This window comes from Delphinus delphis, chromosome 7 (genome assembly GCF_949987515.2).
Source record: "Delphinus delphis chromosome 7, mDelDel1.2, whole genome shotgun sequence".
Lineage (NCBI taxonomy): Eukaryota > Metazoa > Chordata > Mammalia > Artiodactyla > Delphinidae > Delphinus > Delphinus delphis.
The window spans coordinates 19015520-19035763 of NC_082689.1; the positions used below are offsets into that span (position 1 = coordinate 19015520).

At 43.7% G+C, this 20244-nt stretch overlaps 1 protein-coding gene across 1 annotated transcript in view; it reads right to left on the minus strand.

Moving 5' to 3' along the window:
• Positions 1 to 3915: 3915 nt before the first annotated feature.
• Positions 3916 to 20244, minus strand: part of CYP27A1 (cytochrome P450 family 27 subfamily A member 1) — a 42822-nt gene continuing 26493 nt past the window's right edge. The window contains exons 2-9 of the mRNA XM_060016094.1: positions 10006 to 10196; positions 6398 to 6597; positions 6076 to 6273; positions 5751 to 5923; positions 4981 to 5147; positions 4694 to 4775; positions 4401 to 4613; positions 3916 to 4263 (exon numbers count right to left, since the gene is read on the minus strand). Coding sequence (XP_059872077.1) covers positions 4144 to 4263; positions 4401 to 4613; positions 4694 to 4775; positions 4981 to 5147; positions 5751 to 5923; positions 6076 to 6273; positions 6398 to 6597; positions 10006 to 10196 — 1344 coding nt within the window. The 3' untranslated portion in view covers positions 3916 to 4143. The remainder of the gene's footprint in view (positions 4264 to 4400; positions 4614 to 4693; positions 4776 to 4980; positions 5148 to 5750; positions 5924 to 6075; positions 6274 to 6397; positions 6598 to 10005; positions 10197 to 20244) is intronic.

The following is a 20244-nucleotide window of genomic DNA, read 5'->3' on the forward strand; positions in this document are numbered from 1 at the left end:
AAAAAACAAAAAAAGAAAAACCAAACAATGAAAAACATAAATAAAACTAGTGATTAACTTTGGGGAAAAAAAGTGGAGTCATAAATAATGACCTGAAAATAAACCGATATTACCAAGCCAAAATACATTCAGGGCTAAAACTTCTATAAAACACGAGTATGTGGATAGCCAGAAAACACTGGATTCTCTCTTTTTATTCCCAGGAGCGCTGCATAGTGTTTAAGAAGGCAAGCTGTTTTCTCAAAGTCGTACCCAGAAACATGGATCCTAATTTGGCCAACAAATTCAAATTAGCTGGAATGAGGAGTAACAAGATGTGCACATTCTTTTCAGGCAAAGATGTAGCTGCTGTGCTGAATTAATGTCTACTCTTCAGTGATTTTCCTAAATCCTATTCTTCTTTCCTTATACAGTCAGGTGGGTTATTAGGGAGCCTCACTGTGACATCCCTGCACTGTGACTTTCGGGGGCAGTCCAGAGTTCCTGAGCCCCCAGACCCCGGAAATGCACCCCATCACTGGGCACTGATGGCCTTTGGGCCAACCCTCACACCAGGGCTGATGCTTTCACTCTCCAGAGAGAAGGTTGCAAGGGAAAGAGCCCACGTATTACATCACATCCATCCTGCAGCTATCTGTGTGTGTGTTTTCTAAACCTTGGATTTTTTTAAAAAATTTAAAGCATAGTTCATTTACAATATTGTATCCTATAGCTATTATATGTATTTGAATGAATCATTGCCAAAGAAAGTAATTTTTTCCATTTACATTAAATGTCTTATCCAGGCAATGTGATGGAAAATAAACAGACAGAGGCCATTTTCAACTCCCAATATAAGCAGAGGAACTTCATGTACACTTATGGCATATTCGTTTTTCTGTAGGTATATTTCAATAAATATCTTAAAGATTTTTTTAAAGAACCTCAGGTATAAAGAGAAAACCTCTTTGACCATGCTGTATTTTGTTTTTGTCTGTTTTTTTAAAAAAATTAATTTATTTTATTTTTGGCTGTGTTGACTCTTCGTTGCTACGCGCGGGCTTTCTCTAGTTGCTGCGAGCGGGAGCTACTCTTCGTTGCGGTGCGCGGGCTTCTCATTGCGGTGGCTTCCGTTGAGGAGCACGGGCTCTAGGCACACAGGCTCTAGGCGCGCGGGCTTCAGTAGTTGTGGCTCGCGGGCTCTAGAGCACAGGCTCAATGGTTGCAGCGCACGGGCTTAGTTGCTCCGCGGCATGTGGGATCCTCCCGAGCCAGGGCTCAAACCTGTGTCCCCTGCATTGGCAGGTGGATTCTCATCCAATGCGCCACCAGGGAAGTCCCTTTTCTCTGTTTTGAGTAGGAGTCTTTGACTCTTTTCTTCCCAGTGCTGTGTCTGTGGGCTTTCCAGTAGCAACCTCTGGGCAAGGTTTCAGCTGCATTAATAGCTCTTCAGCTTTTATATCTTTTAGAACACAACTTGTCGTTTGTCACTTTTGGTGGGGAGCCTCTGAGGTTGTGGCTACACCTCATCAAAATGTAAGGGGATATAGTCTGCTCTTTGATTAATCCTCACAAGGACATCATTACTTCACCAGTCCTCTGAGCTCTTGTTTCGGTTCTGCATTGCTGGTTTCTGATTAGAGACTGGATTTTAGGCCCTGCAGATGCACAGCAGGGCACTGCTGCTTCACAATTTCCTGTGGCGCCTCTGGAGGTATGGCTTCCATTGGCAGCTATCTCTACAATAATCTTACCACACTGATCTTCATAGATTTTTTAAATTGAGATCTAACTCACATACCATAAAGTTCACTCTTCCAGTGTGTATAATTCAGTGGTATTTAGTATATTCACAAAGTTGTGCAACCATCACCACTAATTCCAGAACACACTTGTCATCCCAAAGAAACTCCGTATCCATTGAAAATCACTCCCCATTCTCCCGGCAACCACTAACTTACTTTCTGTCTCTATGGATTTGCTTATTCCAGACATTTCATGTCAGTGGAATCATACAAGATGTGGTCTTTTGTGTCTGGTTTCCTTCATTCATATAATGTTTTCAAGGTTCATCAATGATGTAGCATGACTTAGTACTTCATTCGTTTCTTATGGCTCAGTAATATTCTAGCCTATGGATATACGAGATCTTCACAGATTTTGATGTGAGATTAGCCTATAAATTCATAAACTGAGCTGCAGACATGGACACTGACACTCTTGGACAGCTCTACAAAACCTCAATCCCAAGCCACATCACACAGACTTCCCGCCACCCAGCGTGCCAGCACTGAGGCGTTCACATGGCTTGGGCAGCTGACCCCTGGTGGTCTGAGGAGCAGCACACTGGGAAAGGCAGCAGTCTGCCCTGGTTGACTTTGTGACAGAGATCCTAGCACCCTTGGCGACCAGCTCCCGTCCTCTATATTTATAAAGAGTTCTTACAGTGAACCCCTGCACAGGTGGGTTCGAGAGCCGTGGCCTTATAATCAGGCATCCTGCCCAATTCTCTCCAGGTTTCTCTTCTCAATATGGAAAGCTCTGTATCTTCCCCCCTCTCCTTCCCTTCCCTTCCTCCTATTCCAGTCGCATTCAACAAACATGTATGCATTACCTTTATTAACTCTGTGCTAGACACAGAGTTCGACATTGGGATTATGCCCTCCATGGGGCTCCCAGCTGGCTGGGGAGACAGTCGGGCCTACGACACGGTGACCGGGCTGAGCGCTCGGTTCTAGGGGGTGGACGGGGGAGAGCACAAGAGGAAGTGCTCAGGCTCACCCTGAGAGGTCAGGGAAGGCTTTGCAGAGGCGGCGACATTTGAGCTGAGTCTAGAGGAAGAGCAAGTTCTGTGAGACGACAGGCCAGTTGGTGAAGAGGGTGTTCCAAGGACAGCAGACATTAAGTACAAAGTATTGAGGCCGGAAAGAGCATAATGTGCTCAGGGAAATACAAGGAATTTGGGCTCAGCTGTGGAAGGGTGGAGGGGGGCTAGGGGAGTGTGGAGGCCAGGGTGCCAGAACACCGAGTCTTCTAAGCCACTTAGGACTTTGCCTCAGGACTGAGGGGAGCCATGGAAGGATTTTAATCAGGGCAATGACGTGAGTTTTTTAATAGGCTCAAACTCAAATCCCCACAGACAGAAGAAATTCTGCTTTAGTTTTCTATGACTCAGCAGAAATTTCCCACTAGGGCTGGGCCTCCTTGAGGCTGGGATTTGTTGACTTTTCAGGCTTGTGTTGTGGTACACGGGATCTCGATGCCAACCCACTTTCTTTCTTGTTGGCTTCCTGTACTGAAGAGGCTGGAAAGTTAGAAACTACAATCCCCAGACCCTCTTGAAGTTCCAGGTGGGATTTAGGCTCCACCTCTCAGTTGTATGTGAGAGATTTGGAAGGTGGTCGTGAGACAGAGACCACCCTCTGCTGCTCCTCTTCTTCCTGTTGTCAGGGGTAGTTGGGAGGAGGGGGCATCTTTTCTTTTTTTCTTTAGTCAGCATAGACCTGGGAGACATGGAGTAGCTCTGGGGCCAACAGTTGTAGTGACAGCTTCCCGACTCTCATTCTCCTGAGTGTGACCAACACGGGGCTTTCCAGACTGATCAGCCCCCCAGTGGTGTCCCTAGAGTCATTCCTGTAGGCCTGGCCTAGAATTCTTCCGACCATTTTTATAGCATGTCACTGCCTGTATCTAAGCACTTTCTATTCAAAAGAGGGTGTCCTCTCGGTGCCTGGGGAATGGCTCTGCAGCTTCTACTTGGGCAGGGCCTCAGCCAATGCCAGGCGAAGCTAAGGCTTCTCTGTGAGGTCTGGGAAAGCATACGGCGTTCTCAGCTTCCACGAAGGGAGGCGGTTCTGCCTCCCACCAGGTTTGCTAAGTGGGGAGAGGGTGTTCCCCAAACACAGAAAGAGGTTCAGATGCTGGGTTGTCAAAAAGAATCACAAAGGTCTCCAATTATGAATAAAAGCCCCTTTATTCTATATTTTCCCCAAGGTTAGCGACATGCCACGGAGGCGGCTTTTTATCTGAGAGGGAGACGCTCAAAATGATGAAAGTGGCAAAAGCTCAGGGTTCTACAGGAACTACACTGAGTTTCTCCAACCTCTGGCACCTGGCAGCCCCTTCCTCTCCTTCTTCATGTGCCAGGGAGGGTGGGAAGGAGGCTCAGCTCTGTCTCTGCAGGAAACGCAGGCCCACCTTCTTATTGGGAACGAGCACGATTCGAGCCACACTTGTCACCTCCCCCGTCTCAGGGGCCAGGGCCACCTCGTACTGCTGGATCAGCTGGGAAGTAAAAGGCGCACGGGCGATTAGAGTCTGTGGCCTCCATCCACCGCCCTCCTCCGCACGCTCCCACCCCGTGCCTCCCGCCTCCTTCAGCACCCGTGGCCCGCACGGCCCTCCTGTCTCTCCCCGTTCACCCTTGTCAGCAGCAGCTGCATCTCCAGCTCTGCAACCCTGCGGCCCAGGCAAGCCCGAACTCCGTAACCAAAGGGCACAGAGCCAAATGGGTGCTGGGCCCTGAGGGCATCAGGCTGGTTCCTCCTCAGCCAACGTTGGGGCTGGAAGCTGTCCGGCTCAGGGAAGATGCGAGGGTCCCGGGACACCACGTAGTGGCAGAACACAAACTGGGTCTGCAGACAAAGAATGGGTGGCACATCAGCAGAGGGCTGCAGGGGCCCCCTGGGAACCCTGGCTCTCCAGCCCTACTCACGTTCTTGGGGAAGAGGAAGCCACCAACTTCAATTTCCTTGTCCACGATGACCCGGGAGTTCACGGGGACCACAGGATAGAGACTGCAGGTAAAAGAACGTGCAGATCTGCCTCTGGATCCAAGGAGGGGCAGAGTGCCCACCCCCTCGGCCACACCCCTCTGGTCCCCCGGGACCCTCTTCCCATCTCATCCCTGGCCCTGGCCGCAGCCTACCAGCCCCCACTCCCAGTCCTGTCTCTGAGTCCTCGTCCACACACAGACCCTTGCTCCCGGGGACAGCATCCTACCGCAGCGTCTCCTTAAGCACAGCTTTGAGCAGGGGCATGTGGGCAAAGTCCTTGTACTGGGGCACCTGCCCGGCGGGCACCATGCCCACCACTTCTTCATGCAGGGCTGCCTGGATCTCTGGGTTCTTTGAAAGATGGTACAGGGCCCACGTCAGTGTGTTGGACGTCTGGGAGGTAGAGTAAGAGATGAAGTGAGGAAAGATCTCTAAGAAAGAGGCCAGTTAAGGTGGTGGGAGGGTGTGTGAGTGCATGCGTGCAAAATGTGGGAGAAAAATTAATTTGCCACGAGTGTGGCAGGATTAGACTCAGGGATTCATGGGGCTCTCCCTCCACGCTCCACGTGACTTCACAGTGGGCTAAGGACCAATATGATGGAGAACTGCACTGTAACAGCAGAGAAGGCTGTGACAGAGAAATCCAATGTGACGAAAGGACAGGAAAGAGGTCCCACTAAGAAGGTGCTGTGGGCAAGCTCTTCAACTCTGTGCTTAGCTGACAGCACGAGGGAGTGGGTTAGATGTGACGTGAAACTTCCCACCTGTCTGACAGAGGCTCCAGGGCGTGAGGGAATCCCTCTTACACAAGGACCACTCCCTGCCCGCCTCCACCAGGCTGAATGACCACCCTGTTTTCCTTCCAGCTCTACATCCACGTTACAGAGAGAGAAGCGGGTATCTGATGAAGGTCAAGCTCAGGTGGGGTAGAGTAGGGAATTGGCTCAGGATGGGAGCTGGGAGGCCCTGGTCTCCTCGCCTGCCCCTCTCACGCACCGTGTCTACTCCAGCCATGAGCAGCTCGGGCAGGCTGCCCTCAGCGTCTCGAGGACTGAGCTGTCCACTGGTCAGCAGGAAGTGCAGGTAACCAGATATGTGGGCCTTCTCTGGGCCCCCTGTCTGAAGTTGGGCCTCTATCTCCTCTAATTTCTGATCAATCAGCTTCTTCCCTGTGGGGACAACGGAGAACAGGGGAGGATGAGGTCAAAAGTCATGCTCTCCCAAGGACCAAGAGAGAAGATCCCGGGAGAGGGTCCTGAGGGGGCTGTTACCTCACAGGCCCTGGGACCCACGCCCCAACTTCTTTCCCTGGACTCCTCACCAAAAGAGAAGATGGTGTTCCAGCCATCCAGATACCGCCTCCAGAAGGGCAGCAGGGAACGAGTCCACTTGGGGAGGAAGGTGGCGTACAGCGAGTTCTGGAACATGAGCCCGACAGATCTGACGAAGGTCTCGGTGTCCTGGGGGATGGAGCGCTCCAGGCAGCCAATACGTTTCTCAAACAGGATGTAGCAAACAGCTGGCGGTGCACAGGGGCCGTCACAGGAGGCAGGGCCATGGCACACAGAGTCCAGGGGGCTTCGAGGAGGACAGCACAACCTACCCGACTCACACCCACCCAGCCCCTCTCCCCACAGGGGTACCTTCCAAGGCAAAGAAGTAGAAATTGTGAGCGATGTCGGGCACATGGTCCCCCGAGGCGCTCTCTGCCCGCTGCTGGTTCAGTCGAGTCATGAAGTCCTCAATCACCTCATTCAGAGCATCTGTGTAGAGCGCAGCCTCAGCTGGCTTCAGCAACCGCTGGTTCAGAGCCTGGCGGAGCCGGTACCACTGATGTCCTTGCCTGTAGAGAATGGAGGAGAGACACCAATGTAAGTATCTGGTGGGGATTGGATTAGATGGTATCTTCCCACCCTGAGACCCCTATGGACTTGAGGAAAATCTCAGACTCCTAGACCTAGAATTAAAGAATCACAAACTTTCAAATAACAGAATCTTTGAATCACAAAACTTCAGAATCTCACTAACAGCATAAAGGAAGTAGTTAAGGTGGGCATCTGGAATGAGTCTCTCTAGGGTCAAATCACAGGTCAGATGATGACTGGCTGAGTGACCTTAGGCAGGTGACTTAAATCCTCTGTGCCTCGGTTTTCCCTTCTGTAAAATGGCAATAATAAGAGTGCCTATCTTAGCAGGATAATTAACATGCTTAGATCAGTGCCTGGCAAATGGTGAATGCTTAATGAATGTTTACTGTGATTATCTTCGGATGATACAACTCCAGAATCTTCTGTATGTGAAATGAGCTATGGCGCTACGGTGGTTCCAGTCCCTCTGTGTGGAGGATGAGGAATAAAGGAGGAGCAAATGAGGGTTCTTGGGGTGCTCAGATTCTGGACCTTTGTGCTCTGCTTAGCTCCGTAGGCCAAGGGGACAGAGTGAGCTACCAGGCTGATCTCCAGGCTCTCTTCCATAGCCATCCAGTAGGTGGTTGGGCCTCACCCCAGTTAGGCAGGGATGTTCATGTGGGTGGAAACATGCTTCCCATACAGGAGCTTAATATTCAGGGGCTGCTGCCACCTTCAGCTGTCCCCCAAACCTGTTACCTTTCCTAAGCAAGCTGGGTATGGGTCAATTTTTTAAAAGCCAGTTGCAGAGTAATAAGTATAATATGGTACAATTTTAAGAGGAAGAGAGGAAATCCTACATGTACACATGCATATTTGCATGTTTCAACACAAAGGAGGGAAGAAGAATACACACCAAATTACTGATGAGAATTACTTAGGAGGATGGGATGGAATTTTTCCAATAAGTATTACTTTTGAATTTTAAAAACCAATAAGGTATTTTAAAAAGGAAAACATTTAAAAAGTCTGAAAGCAAAATTCAGGTTTTTTATTTTGAAGTATAAGTCAACTGCACTTCAATAAATTTTTAAAATATATTTTTATTTAAATGAACCTCAAAAAACAAGCTAAATAAATAAATAAATGAACCTCAAACCCCAGGAATTTTCTTTATTATGTTGGGGAAAACCTGCAAAAAGATAAACTAGGGACTTCCCTGGTGGCGCACTGGTTAAGAATCCACCTGCCAATGCAGGGGACACAGGTTAGATCCCTGGTCTGGGAAGATCCCACATGCCGTGGAGCAACTAAGCCCGAGTGCCACAACTACTGAGCCTGCGAGCCTAGAGCCCGTGCTCCACAAGAGAAGCCACCACAATGAGAAGCCTGCGCACTGCAACAAAGAGTAGCCCCCGCTCGCTGCAACTAGAGAAAGCCCGTGCGCGGCAACAAAGACCCAACGCAGCCAAAAATAAATAAAATAAAATAAATTTATATAAAAAAAAGATAAACTAAAAGTGTTGTTGGAAAGGAAATAAAAACCAGAATAGACCTATTTATTGGAACTTCAGGTTTTAGGTGCTTCTCCAAGAGTAAAACTCTTCCAACAGTAGGATCTGCAGGACTTAAATCTGAAACTTTCTGTGGTTGTTAAAATATTTCTTGGGGAAACGACGGTCACTCAAAAAATGAGATTTAAAAAACATATATGTTAAAACAAAAAAGGTTATCACAGGTTAGCAAAATAGCTTTTAAAGACATATATGGTATAACATATTTAGGAAACTGGCTTTAGAGTAAACAGTTATAAATAGATCACAAAGGGGTATATATCATGTTTAGCTCCAGTTCTAAACCTGAGCAATCAAGTCCAATGATGGCCTGACCTGTGAAAACCTGTGAGACCCAAATGTTTATTATTATTATTATTGAGGTATAATTGACATATAACATTATATTGGTTTCAGGTGTACAATATAATGATTTGATATCTGTATACATTGCGAGATGATCACCACAATAAGCCTAGTTACCATCCGTCACCATAAAAAATTAACTTCCAGGATTTACTCCCCTGGCAAGATTTGGGTCTCAAATATTGTAGAGCATACCTGAGACACAAATCTTGCCCTCAGGGTCAGACATCAGGTTAAAGAGCTCTTGAAGAACATTCTCTATTCTCTTCCCAGAACCTTGAAAAAAGGGCCCAGAAATTAAGCTCTGAAACCACCCACCTGTGAAGGAACCAGGAATAAAGAAAGAAAGACATGCAATGACAGAATGAATGTATAAGCATCAAAGACAGATAAAATGAACCTTCCAACCAGTCCATTTCCTTTCCAAACATGTCATGGCAGTAGGTCCTTGCATTCCAGAATCAGAGAGATCTATTCCACTACTCACTAGTTGTGTCACTTCTGGCAAGTGGTGCAAAAACCCTTCTAGACCTCAGTTTCTTGATCTATAAAATGGGGATAATAATACTATCTACTTCATGAGTTTGTTGTGAAGATAAGATGAAATAATAAATGTAAAGAGACTAGCCTGATGCCTGGCATGTTATAAACACATACTTAGTTATCATCAGTGTTGCTGCTACTACTTCCACCACCAGGATCAACTTTAATCCCTTAAAAAATGACTTTAAAAAACATGGATATCAAGCAACTAGGGAAAATCAAAAGCCACTCATTGTTCTTGGAGCTCTTTTAACATACTATAGTAAAAAGAAGCCTGTAATCTATCCAATTACAAGCCGTGGCACTGAGAATCACCAATGATTCTCAATTATTTACCTTAATTGATATATGCATATATAATAACACTCAGCCCATCTTTCAATTTGTCACTGCCAAAATAATCTTAACTTTTCTAGGTATAACTTTAAGGCTAAAACCTACATCTATCTCTGTGAGTGGAGAGCATCCATGAAAGTTATAACCAACAACAAGCATATAATACATAACTTGGAAAATATTTTTAATTAAATTGAGCCCTCCCAACTAGTATGGTGATGATGTTTTTTCAACTACAAGTAAATATGTCCCATTATGATTTGAGTTGGTATGTTTTCAACCATAATATAGGATAATGGAGCTTGAAAGTTCTTAGAGGTATCTTGGAGATACTCTAATCCAAGCTTCCCATTTTACACACGAGAAACATAAGCCCAAGGAAGGGGAAATTATTCATTTGTTCATAGTCATACGATACATTAGTGGAAAAGCCAATGAATGGTCCATGGGCTTCAGCCCAACCCAACCACCACTTTCTAGACGAGTTTCAGGCTCAGAGGACACAGGGAGATCCTACCCTGCCCATTATCCACTGGCTGCCCAGTGCCACTGTCCTTGGGCTTGGCCCCCTGGGGGCCTGTTCCGGTCCCTCAGGCCCCAGCTCACATGGTGAAGGGCCCATAGGTCAGGCCCTGCTGGTCCCGGTGCTCCTTCCATAGTTCCATGTCGTTCCGTACTGGGTACTTGCCCTCTTGGCGCATCACTTGCTCCAGGAGTGGGGCACTGGCCAGGTTCACGTGGATCTGAGGCCCTAAGCGGTTTATCCATATTGGACCATACTTGGCCTTGTTCAGCACCTGTGGAGTTCAACCAAAGCTGAATAACCATGGCCTAGCTAGGCAGGCACTTCCTGGAGAGGAAGCAGGATAAGGGAGTGTCTTATGGCCACACCAGAGCAAGTGAGCTGGGCAAAAGCACATTGTGTAGGAGGTAGGTGCTGGGATGGCCTGTAGTCTCGAAAGGAGAACACTGGAAAAAAAAAAAAGGTTACACAGAAGTTAGAATATTGAGAGTAATGAGTATCTGGTGGAACTGGCAGAACTGAGGTCTTGGAGGAACGAAATTTTGGAAAAATGGGATACCTGGGAAACTGGGGTATGTTGAGGTATAGATATTTGGGGTCCAGGGTTTTAGGGAAACTGAGCCCTTTAATGAGGTATAGTAGAATGTCTACGACTCCTTCATAGAAGCATTTAAATCTCCTGCAGCTTGCTGTCAAGGAGACGAAGATAAATATCTCGTGTAACCAACAAGAAAAAAGAAACACAATTAGAAACTCCAGGAGAAACAGAAGCTGAATGAGAAAGTCAAGATGTAAATATGAAGTAAACTATGTGGTATGAATTTTTTTAATAAAAAATTTTATTAGCTATGTTAAGGAATGCAATTCTCAAATATTTTATCTTAGAATTTCTATAGCACATGACAGTTGAGACCCATAGCATCTATGAAATTGACATTGCAATGATGTTTTTATAGTTGTTGAAAATAAGGGAGAAAATAATGTATTTTGGGTTTTGGTGGGGGTAAAACTTAAAAAGAATCCAGAAATACTAAGATTAAATTTACTGGCTAAGTTATACTTACAAACTGAAAGAAAATGAAGCATAGTGGTCTCCCAAGTACTTCATCTTTTTTTTTTTTTTGCGGTACGCGGGCCTCTCACTGTTGTGGCCTCTCCCGTTGCCAAGCACAGGCTCCGGACGCGCAGGCTCAGCGGCCATGGCTCACGGGCCCAGCCGTTCCGCGGCATGTGGGATCCTCTCGGACCGGGGCACGACCCCGTGTCCCCTGCATCGGCAGGCGGACTCTCAACCACTGCACCACCAGGGAAGCCTAAGTACTTAATCTTTTTACTGAATAAGTGTTAAGAGGATTAGATCTGTTTCAGTATCGAAATTAGGCCAAAAGGCTTCTATAAAAGAAACATTAAAATTATGGAGAAGAGATCTGTTATTCAAATTATAGAACTCATAGTCCATAAAAACAACAATTTTACTGGGTCTTACTGTCAGCATTAAATACAGGGTTCTCCCAGGACCAGTGCAACCTGATTGCCCTTCACATATTACCCAATCGCCCAGAATCCACCCTGAACTAATGGCTGATTCTGCCTGTTCCCAGGAAGACAGCCTTGACAAACCCCCAACGTCCATTTAGCCTTGTTTCCCACTTCTACCTCCCAGTAATACCTGCCAGTGTGGTACAATTTTGAATGGTTAATTGTCTGAAAACGACTGTGATACCTGGAGGAAAATAAGCATATTCAGACATTGCCAGTGGGAGTCTAACATGACACAACCCTACATGGAGGACAATTTGTTAATAGTTATTAATAATTACAAAACATTTATAAGCAAAGTGTGGGTCATCTTCATAATGGAATACTATATCACCACCTTAAAAGAGGATGAAGCAGCTCCTTGTGTGCTAAAATGGAAAGATAGATTGTAATATGGAAAGATAGCTAGATAGCCAAGATAGACTGTTGAATGGAAAAACGTGGGGAGCTAAATAAGAATATATAGCATTTGCATTTGCTTTCGTAGAGAAACACTGGACTGATACATCAGAAATGAATTAAAGTGGTTACCTATGGGAGAGTGGGGAGGACAGCAGTGAGAGTGAGACTGTGTGACGTTTTATTGGTATATTGTTTTGAATTTTGAACTATGAGAATGTATTCAAACTTTTTAATCTAAAGGGGGAAAGAAATGTTTTCTGAAGCAATAAGTCACCTGCCATTGATCAAGTAATTCCAGAAAGCAGGAAAGACTTGCTGAACCTCTGAATTCATGTATGTATATACTCCTTAGATTTGTAAGTGGCCCCTCGCTGCACTCATTTTGTTTATTTTTCTTAAGGGTTCCATTAGAAAAGAATACTTACATGTCTATTTTTCTCTACTAAATTCCTTAGGAGAATTAACCTAAAAGTAAGCTTAAGTTGTGTTTCTAGTTTGGTTTAAGATATTAATATAATAATAATAATATTTCTGCGGAGCTTAGCATAAACTAGACACTGTTCCAAGCACTTCGCTTATACTAGCTCATTCAGCCCTCACTACAGCTGCATGAGGTAGGTGTAACATTACCACAGTTTTGCAGATGAGGAAACTGAGGCCCAAAGAGGTTGGTTGCCCGAGGTCACTTTGCCAGTAAGTGGCAGAGTCAGAGTTCAAACTCAGACCACCTGGCTGGAGGCCATGCTCACAACTGCTTACTCCACTGATCCCCGAGAAAGCTGACTATGCCTTACTAACTGAAAACAAACTTAGGCTCTTTAAAAATATGTACTGCTTAAGGGACTTCCCTGGCGGTCCAGTGCATTTGCGCTCCCAATGCAGGGGGCCCGGGTTTGATCCCTAAGTCAGGGAACTAGATCCCGCATTCATGCTGCAACTAAGAGTTCTCATGCCACAACTAAGAAGTCTGCATGCCACAACTAAGAAGTCCGCATGCCGCAATTAAGACCCGATGCAGCCAAAATAAATAAATAATAAACAAATAAATATTTTTTAAAAATGTGCTGCTTAAACCCAGCACAACTCTGCTGTAACCCAGGGTTTCTCATGGCACTGCTGACATCTGGGGCTAGATGATTCTTTGCTGTGGCAGACTGTCCTGTGTATTGTAGAATGTTTAGCAGCACCCCTAGACTGTACCCCAGCAGCAACCCCACAGCATGCTGTGACAACCAAAAACGTCTCTAGACATTGCCAAAATGTCCTGGGGGGTGGGGGCAAAATCACCCCAGCTTGAGAACTTCTGTAATAACCCCAACCTCTTAAAATGTCTCTTAATTCTTTAATCTTAGAAGACTCCTTTTAAGAAATAATATCTCACTTTGAAGAAATATTTATCTGAAGTTTGGTTTCTTTTCCTTCTGTTAAGCTCATGTAAAATTACATGCAATGTTTTTATAATGATGCAAACAATGGTTATCTCTGAGTCATGGTTTATAGATAGTTTACTTTCTTCTTTACACTGTGATTTGTTTTTCAAGTTTTCTACCTTGATCTTGGAATCGGGGCAAAAAAACCATGTTTTAAAGGACTAGATCAATAACCTTTCCTTGGGCACCAGCTTCTTGCCTGGAACCCAAAGCCTCTGGCACCACTTCCTGGCTGTCAGTTTGGAAGTTTCTGGGACATTTCCCCCCATGCCTAGGCCATGCTTTCTTCCCTCTTCCTTCATACTCCTCAGTTTACTTGGTGGAACTTAACAAGGATCTATTTATGTAAGAACTTATTTTAGAAAGACACCAGAGCACTTGCTGAGAAATGTGTTCTATGTCTGTGAGCCTACCACTAGGCTGTAATCTGAACCAGTTAGAGAGCCCCAAGGTTTTCAGATAGGTGCTAAGTGCCCCTTTGCAGAACAGAGTTCCCTAGGGATCATCTTCCAAGATGAATGGGAGGGCTAGCCTCTGCCAGGTGAGATTCCAAAGACAGACAGCGTTAAATTCATCCAACATGCATTTATTGAGCTCATATGCTATTCCTCCTATACTGATCTCGGGGCTGGGGATACTGCTGTGACCTACTCTTAGACAGTTTATTTACATCCTAGGGCATAAGCCACACAGCTGAGAACTTGATTACATATGCTTATAAACTATTCCCTAATTATTTTGTACATATCTTGTCTCTTCAACTAGATTGAAAATCTTTAAGGGCAGGAACCTTGTCGTACTTCTTTATACTTCCCATACTGCTTAACACACTGCTAAACACATTAGAGACACTCAATAAATATTTAGCAATTGCCAGTGAATCAAGTGGAAGAAAAACAAGTTGCAGATAACACAAAGATTATGAGACAGAGACAGAAAAGAAGCAGGGAAGAGGATACATAGGAAACTGGTAACACTGGCTCCACTGGGGTAGGCATTAATTTTAAAAGGCTGAAGGAAAATCTCAAAAGGAAATTAAGAGAATAGTTCTAATATACAATTACAATAGCATCTTTGATGGCCTGAATGTTGCATCTCCCCCAAATTCATGTGTTGAAGCCCTAACCTTCAGTGTGGCTGTATTTAGAGAGGAAGCATCTAAGAAAGTAATTAAGGTTAAATAAGAGTGGGGCCCTGGGGAGATTGGTTCAAGATGGTGGAGTAGAAGGATGAGTGTTCACTCCCTCTTGAGAGAGCACCAGTATCACAACTAACTGCTGAACAATCATCGACAGGAAGACACTGGAACTCACCAAAAAAGATACCCCACATCCAAAGACAAAGGAGAAGCCACAATGAGATGGTAGGAAGGGTGCAATCACAATAAAATCAAATCCCATAACTGCTGGGTGGGTGACTTATACCACAGAAGTCCACCCACTGGAGTGAAGGTTCTGAGCCCCACATCAGGCTTCTCAACCTGGGGGTCCGGCAATGGGAGGAGGAATTCCTAGAGAATCAGACTTTGAAGGCTAGCGGACTTTGATTGCAGGACTTCAACAGGACTGGGGGAAACAGAGACTCCACTCTTGGAGGGCACACACAAAGTAGTGTGTGCATCAAGACCCATGGGAAGGAGCAGTGACCCCATAGGAAACTGAATCATACCTACCTGCTAGGGTTGGAGGGTCTCCTGCAGAGGTGGGGGGTGGGGGTGGGTGGCTGTGGCTCACCCTGAGGACAAGGACACTGGCAGCAGAAGTTCTGGAAAGGACTCCTTGGAGTGGGCCCTCCCGGAGTCCACCATTCGACCCACCAAAGAGCATGTAGGCTCCAGTGCTGGGTCGCCTCAGGCCAAACAACCAACAGGGAAGGAACACAGTCCCACCCATCAGCACACAAGCAGATTAAAGTTTTACTGAGCTCTGCCCACCAGAGCAACAGTCAGCTCTACCCACCACCAGCCCCTCCCATCAGGAAACTTCCACAAGCCTCTTAGATAGCCTCATCCACCAGAGGGCAGACAGCAGAAGCAAGAAGAACTACAATCCTGCAGCCTGTGGAACAAAAAGCACATTCACAGAGAGACAGACAAGATGAAAAGGCAGAGGGCTATGTACCAGATGAAGGAACAAAATAAAACCCCAGAAAAACAGCTAAATGAAGTGGAGATAGGCAACCTTCCAGAAAAAGAATTCAGAATAATAATAGTGAAGATGATACAGGACCTCGGAAAAAGAATGGAGGCAAAGATCAAGAAGATGCAAGAAATGTTTAACAAAGACCTACAAGAATTAAAGAACAAACAAACAGAGATGAACAATACAATAACTGAAATGAAAACTACACTAGAAGGAATCAATAGCAGAATAACTGAGGCAGAAGAACGGATGAGTGACCTGGAAGACAGAATGGTGGAATTCACTGCTGTGGAACAGAATAAAGAAAAAAGAATGAAAAGAAATAAAGACAGCCTAAGAGACCCCTGGGACAACATTAAATGCAACAACATTTGCATTATAGGGGTCCCAGGAGGAGAAGAGAGAGAGAAAGGACCCAAGAAAATATTTGAAGAGATTATAGTCGAAAACTTCCCTAACATGGGAAAGGAAATAGCCACCCAAGACCAGGAAGTGCAGACAGTCCCTGGCAGGATAAACCCGAGGAGAAACATGCCGAGACACATAGTAATCAAATTGACAAAAATTAAAGACAAAGAAAAATTATTGAAAGCAACAAGGGAAAAACTACAAATAACATACAAGGGAACTCCCATAAGGTTAACAGCTGATTTCTCAGCAGAAACGCTACAAGCCAGAAGGGACTGGCATGATATATTTCAAGTGATGAAAGGGAAGAACCTAAAACCAAGATTACTGTACCCGGCAGGGATCTCATTCAGATTCAACGGAGAAATCAAAAGCTTTACAGACAAGCAAAAGCTAAGAGAATTCAGCATCACCAAACCAGCTCTACAACAAATGCTAAAGGAACTTCTCTAAGTGGGAAACACAAGAGAAGAAAAGGACCTACAAAAACAAACCCATAACAATTAAGAAAATGGTAATAGGAACATACATATCAATAATTACCTTAAACTTGAATGGATTAAATGCTCCAACCAAAAGACACAGGCTCACTGAATGGTTACAGAAACAATACCCATATATATGCTGTCTACAAGACACCCACTTCAGACCTAGGGACACATACAGACTGAAAGTGAGGGGATGGAAAAAGATATTCCATGCAAATGGAAATCAAAAGAAAGTTGGAGTAGGAACACTCATATCAGATAAAATAGACTTTAAAATAAAGAATGGTACAAGAGACAAGGAAGGACACTACATAATGATCAAGGGATCAACCCAAGAAGATATAACAATTATAAATGCATATGCACCCGACACAGGAGCACCTCAATACATAAGGCAACTGCTAACAGCTATACAAGAGGGAATCAACAGTAACACAATAATAGTGGGGGACTTTAACACCTCACATTCACCAATGGACACATCATCCATACAGAAAATTAATAAGGAAACACAAGCTTTAAATGACACAATAGACCAGATAGATTTAATTGATATTTATAGGACATTCCATCCAAAAACAGCAGATTACACTTTCTTCTCAGGTGCAAACAGAATATTCTGCAGGATAGATCACATCTTGGATCACAAATCAAGCCACAGCAAATTTAAGAAAATTGAAATCATATCAAGCATCTTTTCTGACCACAGCACTATGACATTAGAAATCAATTACAGGGAAAAAAACCATAAACAACACAAACACATGGAGGCTAAACAATACGTTACTAAAAAACCAAGAGATCACTGAAGAAATCAAAGAGGAAATCAAAAAATACCTAGAGACAAATGACAACGAAAACACGATGATCCAAAACCTATGGTATGCAGCAAAAGCAGCTCTAATAAGGAAGTTTATAGCAATACAAGTCTACCTCAAAAACGAGAAAAATCTCAAATAAACAATCTAACCTTACATCTAAGGGAACTAGAGAAAGAAGAACAAACAAAACCCAAAGTTAGTAGAAGGAAAGAAATTATAAATATCAGAGCAGAAATAAATGAAAAAGAAATGAAGGAAACAACAGCAAAGATCAATAAAACTAAAAGATGGTTCTTTGAGAAGATAAACAAAATTGATAAAGCACTAGCCAGACTCATTAAGTAAAAAAGGGAGAAGACTCAAATCAACAGAATTAGAAATGAAAAAGGAGAAGTAACAACTCACAGTGCAGAAACACAAAGAACCATGAGAGATTACTACAAGCAACTCTATGCCAATAAAATGGACAACCTGGAAGAAATGGACAAATTCTTAGAAAAGCATAACCTTCCGAGACTGAACCAGGAAGAAATAGAAAATATGAACAGATCAATCACAAGTACTGAAATTGAAACTGTGATTAAAAATCTTGCAACAAACAAAAGTCCAGGTCCAGATGCCTTCACAGGTGAATTCTATCAAACATTTAGAGAAGAGCTAACACCCATCCTTCTCAAACTCTTCCAAAAAATTGCAGAGGAAGGAACACTCCCAAACACATTCTATGAGGCCACCATCACTCTGATACCAAAACCAGACAAAGATTCTACAAAAAGAGAAAATTACAGTCAATATCACTGATGAATATTGATGCAAAAATCCTCAACAAAATACTAGCAAACAAAATTCAACAACACATTAAAAGGATCATACATCATGAGCAAGTGGGATTTATCCCAGGGATGCAAGGATTCCTCAATATATGCAAATCAATCAATGTGATACACCATATTAACAAATTGAAGAAGAAAAACCATATGATCAGCTCAATAGATGCAGAAAAAGTTTTTGACAAATTCAACACCCATTTATGATACAAACTCTCCAGAAAGTGGGCATAGAGGGAAACTACCTCAACATAATAAAGGCCATATATGACAAACCCACAGCAAACATCATTCTCAATGGTGAAAAACTGAAAGCATTTCCTCTAAGATCAGGAACAAGACAAGAATGTCCACTCTCGCCACTATTATTCAACATAGTTTTGGAACTCCTAGCCATGGCAATCAGAGAAGAAAAAGAAATAAAAGGAATACAAATTGGAAAAGAAGAAGTAAAACTGTCACTCTTTTCAGATGACATGATACTATGCATAGAGAATCCTAAAGATGCCACCAGAAAACTACTGGAGCTAATCAATGAATTTGGGAAAGTTGCAGGATACAAAATTAATGCACAGAAATCTCTTTCATTCCTATACACTAATGATGAAAAATCTGAAGGAGAAATTAAGGAAACACTCCCATTTACCACTGCAACAAAAAGAATAAAATACCTAAGAATAAACCTACCTAGGGAGACCAAAGATCTGTATGCAGAAAACTATAAGACACTGTTGAAAGCAATTAAAGATGATACCAACAGATGGAGAGATATAACATGTTCTTGTATTGGAAGAATCAATATTGTGAAAATGACTATACTACCCAAAGCAATCTACAGATTCAATACAATCCCTATCAAATTACCAATAGCATTTTTTACAGAACTAGAACAAAAATCTTAAAATTTATATGGAGACACAAAAGACCCCAAATAGCCAAAACAGTCTTGAGGGAAAAAAACGGAGCTGGAGGAATCAGACTCCCTGACTTCAGACTATACTACAAAGGTATGGTAATCAAGACAATATGGTACTGGCACAAAAACAGAAATATAGATCAATGGAACAGGATAGAAAGTCCAGAGATAAACCCACGTACCTATGGGCAACTAATCTATGACAAAGGAGGCAAGGATATACAATGGAGAAAAGACAGTCTCTTCAATAAGTGGTGCTGGGAAAACTGGACAGCTACATGTAAAAGAATGAAATTAGAACGCTCCCTAACACCATACACAAAAAAAAACTCAAAATGGATTAGAGAGCTTCCCTGGTGGTGCAGTGGTTAAGAATCCACCTGCCAATGCAGGGGACACGGGTTCGAGCCCTGGTCCAGGAAGATCCCACATGCTGCAGAGCAACTAAGCCCGTGCGCCACAATTACTGAGCCTGAGCTCTAGAGCCCGCAAGCCACAACTACTGAGCCCATGTGCCACAACTACTGAAGCCCGCGTGCCTAGAGCTCGTGCTCCGCAACAAGAGAAGCCACGACAATGAGAAACCCGTGCACCACAACGAAGAGTAGCCCCTGCTCATCACAGCTAAAGAAAGCTCGTGCACAGCAACGAAGACCGAACACAGCCAAAAATAAATAAATAAATAAATTTATTAAAAAGAAAAAAATGGATTAGAGACCTAAATTTAAGACTGAACACTATAAAACTCTTAGAGGAAAACATAGGAAGAACACTCTTTGACGTAAATCACAGCAAGATCTTTTTTGATCCACCTCCTAGAGTAATGGAAATAAAAACAAAAATAATCAAATGGGACCTAATGAAACTTTAAAGCTTTTGCAAAGCAAAGGAAACTACAAACAAGACGAAAAGACAACCCTCAGAATTGGAGAAAATATTTGCAAATGAATCAACGGACAAAGGATTAATCTCCAAAATATATAAACAGCTCATGCAGCTCAATATTAAAAAAACAAAGAACCCAATCAAAAATGGGAAGAAGACCTCAATAGATATTTCTCCAAAGAAGATATACAGATGGCCAAGAAGCACATGAAAAGCTGCTCAACATCACTAATTGTTAGAGAAATGCAAATCAAAACTACAATGAGGTATCACCTCACACCAGTTAGAATGGCATCATCAGAAACTCTACAAACAACAAATGCTAGAGAGGGTATGGAGAAAAGGGAACCATCTTACACTGTTGATGGGAATGTAAATTGATACAGCCACTATGGAGAACAGTATGGAGGTTCCTTAAAAAACTACAAATAGAATTACCATATGACCCAGCAATCCCACTACTGG